At 41.9% G+C, this 10,536-nt stretch overlaps 1 protein-coding gene across 1 annotated transcript in view; it reads left to right on the top strand.

The window, feature by feature from the left end:
* DMC1 (DNA meiotic recombinase 1) overlaps positions 1-10,536 on the top strand; it is a 69,908-nt gene that overhangs the window by 7,879 nt on the left and 51,493 nt on the right. Inside the window, 1 exon segment of the mRNA XM_011979126.1 lies at positions 3,569-3,651. Within this exon segment, the coding sequence (XP_011834516.1) occupies positions 3,569-3,651 (83 nt within the window).

The raw sequence follows: 10,536 nt of genomic DNA on the forward strand, positions 1-10,536 counted from the left end.
TGAGACAGAGTCTCGCTCTGTCGCCAGGCCTGAGTGCAGTGGCGTGATCTCGGCTCACTGCAACCTCCACCTCTGGGGTTCAAGCGATTCTCCTGCCTCAGCCTCGTGAGTAGCTGGGACTACAGGCACACACCACCACGCCTAGCTAATTTTTGTATTTTTAGTAGAGACGAGGTTTTACCATGTTGGCCAAGATGGTCTCGATCTCCTGACCTTGTGATCTGTCTGCCCCGGCCTCCCAAAGTGCTGGGATTATAGGCATGAGCCACTGTGCTTGGCCTTCATTTTTATTTTTTACCTTCCTCCTCCTCAGTTTTGTCTTGTCTCCTCAAATATCATACCTATGGCTGTTGTGAAGCACTCAGTACCAAAGAAGCTGCTCTCTCCTGGTATAGGAGATTGATATCTAGCCAATTGATAAGAGAGCATTGGGTTAGAAGAAGACCAACGGTGGTTGGATCTATATATGTGCAGTTGAGATAGATATGAATGTGTTCACTGAAGCAGCTGAGCTAAGCTAACCCGTACTGATATAGGGCAGGTGAGCCCCCAAATTGGGGCTTAACCTGGGAGGGTTCTTGGCTTTGCCCAAAGGTGAGCCAGTGGTGTTGGACAGTAACTTTTGTTGAAGTAGCCCAGTACAGCACAGCAGAGATACTGCTCCTTGCAGAGCAGGTCTACCCCATAGGCAGTGTGCCCAGAAGTAGCAGCTCAGAGGCAGTTTTGCCATTATAGTTATACCCACTTTTAATTACATGCAAATTAAGGGGCAGTCTATGCATAAGTTTCTAGGAAAAGAGTGGTAATTTCTGGGCCATTGGGTCATTGCCATGGGAAGGGGCAGTAACTTCCAGGTGTTGCCATAGCAATGGTAAACTGACATGGCACATTGGTGGGCATGTCTTATGGAAAGCTGCTTCTGCCCTGGACCTTGTTTTAGCTAGTTCTCAATTTGGTCTGGTGTCTGAGCCCCACCTCTGGAGTCAAATCCCACCTCCTACCTTACTACTTTCTAGCAGGGCTCACTGGCTGTGAGGGGCCTTTGCAACTGCCAGGCTACCAGACAAAAACATATATATACCTTTGACCCAAGCTTTTATGTAGAGCTTTTGGAAACCACTAGAGGTACCAGCTCTTGAAACAGGAAAGCAAAGAAAGGTAGTCACTAAGTCTTCCTCTTCATTTAATAGCAGGCCTCTCCATTTCTCTATTGGTATATGAGGGTCTCATTCCCAGCGAGTCTGAGAAGCTCTCTTCACCAACAGCCATTTGGTTTCCTTCTTCAGAGGCAGTCAAGGCAGGAGAGTGATGCAACTGGCAGTGTGATCCTGAACTTGGAGAGGATCCAACCGAACTGAATTACTCTGAACCCAGCTCAGTTGCTCTAGCTTCTGAGTACACTCAGGCAGTGTACCCACAAGTGAATTCCACAACTGCCAGGGTGTTTAAGAAAGCCCTGGAGCAGTACCCAGGGTTTGGGAAACTGCTCTATGACATTAGAGTTGTTTTTTTTTGGAAATTAAATCTTATTACCAAAGAAAAGAACCTCTCTCCTCCTCAAGCACCCACTACTGCACCAAGAATCTTCTCCTTTCTTAGCTTAAACTATTTATCTTTTTTATTTTTATTTTTTAAGAGAAGGGATCGGGCCAGGTACAGTGGCTTACACCTGTAATCCCAGCACTTTGAGAGGCCGAGGCAGGCGGATCATGAGGTCAGGAGTTCAAGACTAACATAGTGGTCAACATAGTGAAACCCTATCTCTACTAAAAATACAAAAATTAGTCGGGAAACATAGTGAAACCCCATATCTCCTAAAAATACAAAAATTAGCCAGGCATGATGGCAGTTGCCTGTAGTCCCAGCTACTTGGGAGGCTGAGACAGGAGAATTGCTTGAAACCAAGAGGCAGAGGTTGCAGTGAGCCAAGATTGTACCACTACACTCCAGCCTGAGCAACACAGCAAGACTGTCCCAAAAAGAAAAAAAAAAAGAGAAAGAGAAGGGTATCTCACTATGTTGCCCAGTCTGGGCTTGAACTCCTGGGTTCAAGTGATCTTCCTGCCTCTGCTTCTGAAGTACATGGGACTACAGGAATATGCCACTGTGCCCAGCTTTATTCATTTATTCATTTATTTTTGAGACAAGGTCTCACTCTGTAGCCCAGGCTGGAGTACAGTTTCTCAATCACAGTTCACTGAGGCCTTGACCTCCCAGGCTCAAGCGATCCTCCCACGTCAGCCTCCTGAGTAGCTGGGACTACAGGTACATGCTACCATGTCCAGCTAATTTTTTAAAATTTTTGTGGAGATGGGATCTTGCTATGTTGCCCAGGCTGGTCTTGAAGTGCTGGCATCAAGCAGTTCCCGCCTCAGTGTCTCATAGTGCTGGGATTACAGGTGTGAGCCACTGCACCCAGTTGTTTATTCTTAGAGATAGAGAAAGAGATTTAGAGAGAGAGACAGAAAGAGAGAGAGGAGAGAAAGGAAGGAAGTTAATTTCATAGTACAGTGGTTCTAAACATTGATGTGTATCAGAATCACCTGGTGTGGCTAATAAAGAAAACAGAAGCCCAGACTTGGCTCACTGAAGTAGGATAGGACCTGGGCTTGGCTGTCCCCATTCTCCTAGTTCTCCAAAGTTTGAGAACCACAGTCATAGTATAAAACAACAAAGAGGGACACCCATTAGACTACATTGGTACCCATTTTCACTAGTCCTCCACTGCATCAGCTATACCTTTTCAATCAGTCAATAAGTAGTATATCTACCGTGTGAAAAATGTTGTCTCAAGAATAATGAAAACTGGAATTTCTGTGCCCCTTGAAACTTCTACAGCTGGAAAAAAATGATTCTGTTGAATGAAAAAAAAAAGTGAATTGTTAGTAAAATACTCTCTGCTTTATGCCATAATTATATCTCATTTGGCTGGGCATGGTGGCTCATACCTGTAATCCCAGCACTTTGGGAGGCTGAGGCGGGTGGATCACCTGAGGTCAGGAGTTCGAGACCAGCCTCGCCAACATGGTGAAACCCTGGCTCTACTAAAAATATAAAAATTAGCTGGGTGTGATGGCGGGCGCCTGTAATCTCAGCTACTCGGCTGGCTGAGGCAGGAGAATTGCTTGAACCTGGAAGGCAGAGATTGCAGTGATCCAAGACAGTGCCACTGCACTCCAGCCTGGGCAATAGAGCGAGACTCAGTCCCCCTCAAAAAAAGAAAAAAAAAATATATATATATATATATAATTTAATTTTCACAGCTACTCTTTGAAGAAACACTGTTATATCTGTTTGACCCAAAAGAGGAAGCTGAAGTACAGCAAGATTAAGTAGTTTACTCCATATCATACAACTAATAACTATTAGAGACATGATTTGAACCTAGAAAGGGCAGCTCTAAAGCCTGTGTTCCTAACCATAATCTTGTACTGCCTTCAAGGACAAGTGAACTGCAGCTTATACCAAATGATATCTTAATAATTGAGTATATCATTTTGGGCAACATTTGAAAATAAAACCATCATCTTTAAACCCTTTTTGAACATTTCGTTTTATCTTTCTGTAGGAACCAGGATTCTTGACTGCATTTGAGTATAGTGAAAAGAGGAAAATGGTTTTCCATATCACCACCGGGAGCCAGGAATTTGAGTGTGTATCTTACATTTTTTATAACCACTAAGCATAGTCTTTGGAATACCATGTTTCTTTTCCTCTTTCTGGTTATTTCTACTATAAGTAGTAGAAGTAGCTTCTTCATTTGAAGTTTGGGGGTGTGTGTGTGGTTTTTTTTTTTTCTAAATGCTATCAAAAAATTCTAGACTGCTTGGAGGAGCAAGATTAAATGTCTTACAAGAAATTCAGACCCAAAATCTAGTTTCTGAATCAGCCAATATTAATCTCAAACCACTTTTAAAAATCAGTTTTTCATTTACTTTCCTTCTCCATTGATGAAGGAGGTTTCATTGCAAATTCTGATTTTACTCAAAAAGCAGTTGTTAGATTAAATATTTCAGAAATAATGCAGTTATTTTTGCTCTTCTGCAGAAGTTTTAATATCCCTTTTTATTTACTATTTTATGATTCCCAAGACATATCATCATCTTCTCAATGCAAGTTTACTAAAATGTGGGGTTTTTTCTCCCTCCCTTACTAGAAAGAATTAGCGTTTCATATGTTATAGCAGTGCCCAAGAGCAATTAGAACAAAAGCAGTATTTCCTCTAAGTATTCATCAAAACCCTGGACTCACAAGATACATTAAGAAAAAAAGGATTTCATAGTCAAATATACCTCCACTTGAATATCTAATTGATAGCTCAGACTTCACAGGTCCAAAAATCAAACTTCTGACCTTTGCCCCAAATCTACTTTTCCCAAAGGCTCCCTCATCTTAGATCTCTTTCCTGATCCTCTGACCTAAAACCTGGGTGTTATTCTTGACATCTTTTTTCTCTCACACACCCTAACTCTAACCCATTAACAAATCATGTCTGTTCTACTTTCAAAATATATTTAGTCAGAACAAACCTCTTAGTTTCCTCAACAAATAAATTACAAGGAGGAAAAAAGAGATGGAGTCAGGGAGAAGACCTATAGATTAAAGAGATTTAAAAGACATATCACTTGGCCGGGTGCAGTTGATGACACCTGTAATCCCTGCACCTTGGGAGGCCAAGGCTGGAGGTGGGGAGGGGATCTCTTGAGATCATCCTAGCAACAAAGTGAGACCTTGTCTCTACAAAAAGAAAAAAAAGTTCACACCTGTAGTTCTAGCTACTCAGGAGTCTTAGATGGAAGGCTTGCTTGAGCCCAGGAGGTAGAGGTTGAGGCTCTAGTAAGCCACGATCTTGCCAGTGCACTCTAGCCTTGGTGATGCACAGAGAAACCTTGTCTGGAAAAAAAAAATTAAGGAATTACTAAATTTTTAAGTGTGATAGTGGGAATATGGTTGTTAAAGATGACAGTCTTCATCTCTTAGGGATACATACTGAAATATTTATAAAGAAATGATACGTTACTTAGTATATGCTTAAAATAATATGGGAAGGTAGGTGAATGGTTAGCGGTCTATATGAAAAAAGATTTACCCTGAGTTCATAGTTGACAATTGTTGAAGCTGAGTGATAGACATGATAGTTCATTATATTGTTTTTGTCTACATTTGTTTATGCTTAATATTTTCTATAATAAAAGATTAATATATAATATATATTATTTTATGTGTATATGTGTGTGTGTACACAGAGAGAGTGAGAATATAATTCAACTATTTCTTACCACCTCTACTGTTACCTCATTGGACTAAACTACCACCTATTAATATCTCCCCTGGATTATTATTTTTTTTATTTTTTTATTTTTTGAGATGGAGTCTCGCTCTGTCGCCTAGGCTGGGGTGCAGTGGCCAGATCTCAGCTCACTGCAAGCTCCCTCCCCAGTTTACACCATTCTCCTGCCTCAGCCTCCCGAGTAGCTGGGATTACAGGCACCCGCCACCTCGCCCGGCTAGTTTTTTTGTATTTTTTAGTAGAGACAGGGTTTCACCGTGTTAGCCAGGATGGTCTCGATCTCCTGACCTCGTGATCCGCCCGTCTCGGCCTCCCAAAGTGCTGGGATTACAGGCTTGAGCCACCGCACCCAGCCTCCCCTGGATTATTATAATAACCTCTAATTAACCTCCCTCCTTGAGACCTTGCCCCTACTGTTTTTTTTAATTCACAAAAGAGCCAGAATGGTCATTTAAAAACATACGTTAGGCTGGAGTGCAGTGGCTCATAACACCCTAATGATTCCCCCTCTCACTCAGAAAAAAAGCTGAAGTCCTCTCCAATCTCTAATATTTCACTTTTCTAGTTTTCTACATACCAACCATAGTGACTTCTTTGCTATTCCCAGAACATGTCAGATACACTTCTGCATCAGGGCCTTTGCACTTTGTGTTGCCTCTGCCTACCATACTCTTTCCTCTTAGATCTACATGGCTTGCTGTCATCTCTTTCAGGTCTTTGCAAAAATGTCCACGTCTCAATGAGAACTTCTCTGATCACTTTATTTGACAATATAACCTCCTCACTTTCATACTCTGTCTTCCTTATCCCCTTTCCTGGCCTTATTTTTATCCATACCATTTAATAACATCTGACGTACCACATATTTTACATATTTGTGTTTATTTTTTATTTTTTATTTAATTTTTTTTTTGAGATGGAGTCTTGCTCTGTCACCCAGGCTGGAGTGCAGTGGCGCAATCTCAGCTCACTGCAACCTCCGCTGCCCAGGTTCAAGCGATTCTCCTGCCTCAGCCTCCCGAGTAGCTGGGATTACAGGTGCCCACCACCATGCCCAGCCAATTTTTGTACTTTTAGTAGAGACAGGGTTTCAGCATCTTGGCCAGGCTGGTCTTGAACTCCTGATCCCGTGATCCACCCGCTTCAGCCTCCCAAAGTGCTGGGATTACAGGTGTGAGCTAACGGCGCCTGGCCTATTTGTGTTTATTATCTCATCTCCCACTAGATTGTAAACTTCGTGAGAGAAAAAATTTCGTCTCTTTTGTTCTCTACTTTATCCCAAGTGCACAAAACAGTCTCTGGCATAAACTAGGTGTGCAATAAATATTTGTTGAATGACTAAATGAATGAATAAACAAATAGTGAATAAGTTTGAGAAGTACTGTATACTATATATTCTTCTTGAAGATTCGCAGTGCACACTAGCCTGTGAAATCCTGCAGTGATACAACACAGCTATTTGGGCAGGGCACGGTGGCCCACGCCTGTAAACTCAGCACTTCGGGAGGCCAAGATGGGCAAATCATCTTAGGTCGGGAGTTCTAGACTAGCCTGGCCAACATGGTGAAACCCTGTCTCTACTAAAAATACAAAAAAAAATGGCTGGGCGCAGTGGCTCACACCTTTAATCCCAGCAGTTTGGGAGGCCGAGGCGGGTGGATCACCTGAGGTCAGGAGTTCGAGACCAGCCTGACCAACATGGAGAAACCCCGTCTCTACTAAAAATACAAAAAATTAGCCAGGCATGGTGGTGCACGCCTGTAATCCCAGCCACTCGGGAGGCTAAGGCAGAAGAATTGCTTGAAACCAGGAGGCAGAGGTTGTGGTGAGCCAAGATTGCACCATTGCACTCTAGTCTGGGCAACAAGAGCGAAACTCCATCTCAAAAAAAAAAAAAAAAAGAAAAGAAAATTAGCCAAGCGTGGTGGCATGTGCCTGTGGTTGCAGCTACTCGGGAGGCTGAGGCAGGAAAATCGCTTGAACCCGGGAGAAGGAGATTGTAGTGAGCCAAGATCATGCCACTGCACTCCAGCCTGGGCAATAGAGTGAGACTCAGTCTCAAAAAGAAAAAGAAAAAGAAAACATCTGTTTAACCCGGCATCGTCCCAGACTTTTAAAATCACAGACCCTTTTTTCAAGTAAAGTTAAGGAATAGTCTTGGGGAAATCCTACCCCTAGGCAAATTGGTCAAAATGAGGTTGATCAACAAAACACTTGATTCAAATGACAACTTGATTTTCTCTAGTCACTCTACCACATGGTGGTCTAAGAACCACTGGGCTAAAGAAATAATTACTGTCATTGTGAGTTTTCTGGTGCCCTTGATGTTTGCTCTTGAGAACAGAAAAGCTCATTCAGGAGCTAGGTTTTTTTTGTTGTATGTTTGTTTTTGAGACAGAGTCTTGCTGTCTCGCCCAGGCTGGAGTGCAGTGGTGCGATCTCGGCTCACTGCAACCTCTACCTCCCGGGTTTCCCCGGGAGAATCCCTCCTGGGATTCTTCTGCCTCAGCCTCCTGAGTAGCTGGGACTACAGGCGTGTGCCACCACATCCGGCTAATTTTTGTATTTTTAGTAGAGACGGAGTTTCACCATGTTGGCCAGGCAGGCCTCGAACTCCTGACCCAGATGATCCACCCACCTTGGCCTCCCAAACTACTGGGATTACAGGTGTAAGCCACCAGGCCCAGCCAGGAGCTAGGTTTTTTAAAATTAATATTTAATTAATTAAAATATTACACATTTTTCCTTAAGCTTTAAGTCCCTTTATAAATCTATCACATTTTAAGGGAGCTTTTATAACAAGATTAACTAAATTATCTTAGACATTTTAATTATGTTCATACGTTTAGTGTATTGTATTTTCTCTAAGAACTTTATTTGTCGGCCAGGTGTGGTTGCTCACGCCTGTAATCCCAGCACTTTGGGAGGCTGAGGCGGGTATATCACAAGGTCAGGAGTTCAAGACCAGCCTGGCCAAGATGGCAAAACCCCGTCTCCACTAAAAATACAAAAATCAGCCGGGCATGGTGGTGGGTGCCTGTAATCCCAGCTATTCGGGAGGCTGATGCAGAGAATTGCTTGAACCCAGGAGGCAGAGGTTGCAGTGAGCCAAGATTGCGCCACTGCACTCCAGCCTGGGCCACAGAGCGAGACTCTGTCTCAAAAGAAAAAAGGAAAAAAAAAAAGAACTTTGTCTAATTATTAACAGCAAAATCTTCCCAATTACCTAAATATCTTTTGTAACTCAAATAAATTTAGAAGTATAGTGAGTTGTAGGCACCCTTAAACGTTCAAATACTGTTTATAAAATTAGTTATCCACTTGAAAATTGCAGGAATGTACCATTTAATCAGTCAGAGGCCAATCCATTACAAAAAGGTCAAATTATCTTAAATGTTAAAAGGTCTCAAATAGCAAATATGCACAGGTTATTACCAAATTTATTTATTTATTTATTTATATTCTATTTTATTTTTTGAGACAAGGTCTCACTCTGTCACCCAGGCTAAAATGCAGTGGCTCCATCACGGCTCACTGCAGCCTTGACCTCTCTGGGCTCCACGTGAGGTCTCCCACTTCAGTTTCCTGAGTAGCTGGGACTGCAGGCACAGGCCACCATGCCTGGCTAATTTTTGTATTTTTTGTAGAGACTGGATTTCGCCATGTTATCCAGGCTGGTCTTGAACTCTCAGGCTCAAGCGATCCACCTGCCTCGGCCTCCCAAAGTGCTGAGATTACAGACATGAGCCACCATGCCCATATTGTCAAATTTAATATGAAAATAGTAATCTGTGTGTTTGATTTGTGTCTCTATTTTTAAATCTCCCTGTATTTAAAAAACACTATTTCTATACTTAATTCTAATTTTTCCTGAGTCTCAAAAAGGAAACAGTTGTGTTATCCCAAATAATTTGGGGTATCCTCACAGGTAAATTTTGGGGTTACCTTTTCAGCTGATTGAGATTACATATCAACAAGAAATTATGTCTGGGGTTTTCCAGAGCTTTTCCATAGCTTTCCAGGGTAATTTTTCTCAATAGTTGTTAGCCCCACCACCGTGGCACAAGTTTACCTATGTAATAAACCTGCACATCTGGCACATGTACCCCTGAATTTAAAGTAAAAGTTGAAGAAAAAAAAATAGTTGCTGGGCCTGTGAGATCTCCAAGTGTATTCCCTCCAAATGGGTTGATCGCTTAGCCCATGTCCTTTAGATTTAAGTTGTGCAGGTCACTATCTAGATTTTTCTTTTCCTCATTGAAGTCTGCAGCCCTCACTAAATTTGTGGATAACTTCCAACATTGTTTAAATTTACATTTAAATTGCTCTCTTAAACTATGTAAATGTAAATCTATTGGATTATCTATATATCTTAAATTTTTGTCTGACCTGTGATCATATCCCAAAAAGTCATACTAATAGAGACTACGTACAAGGTTTTTAAAGTGCCCCTACCAGGTCTTAGCACAATTAACACAATTGATATGTGTTGCATTTAATGAATGAATGTGATCATGACTTAAATTTAGGCCTTTTCATATTCAGAACTTTAAATGCACTACAACATTGGGTTACCAATTAAATATATGCTGTCAAAATCTGACAGTTATTCTTCTAACTGCTAGCATTACCTACAACATTTTTGAACATTTACTATTCTGACAGGTTCTCCATAAAATTTAGTTTATGTGAGATAACCTGACCATAATGACAATCACTGGATTTTCCTAATACCTGTTTTTCATATGTTTTCCAGTATATTAAAAATTGAAGCTGGGCATGATGGCTCATGTCTATAGTCCCAGTACTTTGGAAGGCCAAGGTGGGCAGATCTCTTGAGCCTCAGGAGTTTGAGACCAGCCTGGGCAACATAGCAAGACCCCAGCCATACAAAAAATAAAAAATTAGCCCTGTGTCAGGCTACAGAACAAGATCCTGTCTCAAAAAAGAAAAAGAAAAAACATTGAAAATTCAATTGACTTTAGAAACATAGTTCCAGCACAATATTAAATACCCAATTAATAACTAAGATGGGCCAGACATGGTGGCTTATGCCTGTAATCCCAGCACTTTGGGAGGCCAAGGCAGGCGGATCACCTGAGGTCAGGAGTTCGAGACCAACCTGGCCAATATGGTGAAACCCGTTTCTACTAAAAATACAAAAATTAGCCGGGCGTGGTGGCAGGCACCTGTAATCCCAGCTACTTGTAAGGCTGAGGCAGGAGAATCTCTTGAACCTGGTAGGC

The sequence above is a fragment of the Mandrillus leucophaeus genome, unplaced genomic scaffold (assembly GCF_000951045.1).
Source record: "Mandrillus leucophaeus isolate KB7577 unplaced genomic scaffold, Mleu.le_1.0 Scaffold2, whole genome shotgun sequence".
In the NCBI taxonomy this organism is placed as follows: Eukaryota; Metazoa; Chordata; class Mammalia; order Primates; family Cercopithecidae; genus Mandrillus; species Mandrillus leucophaeus.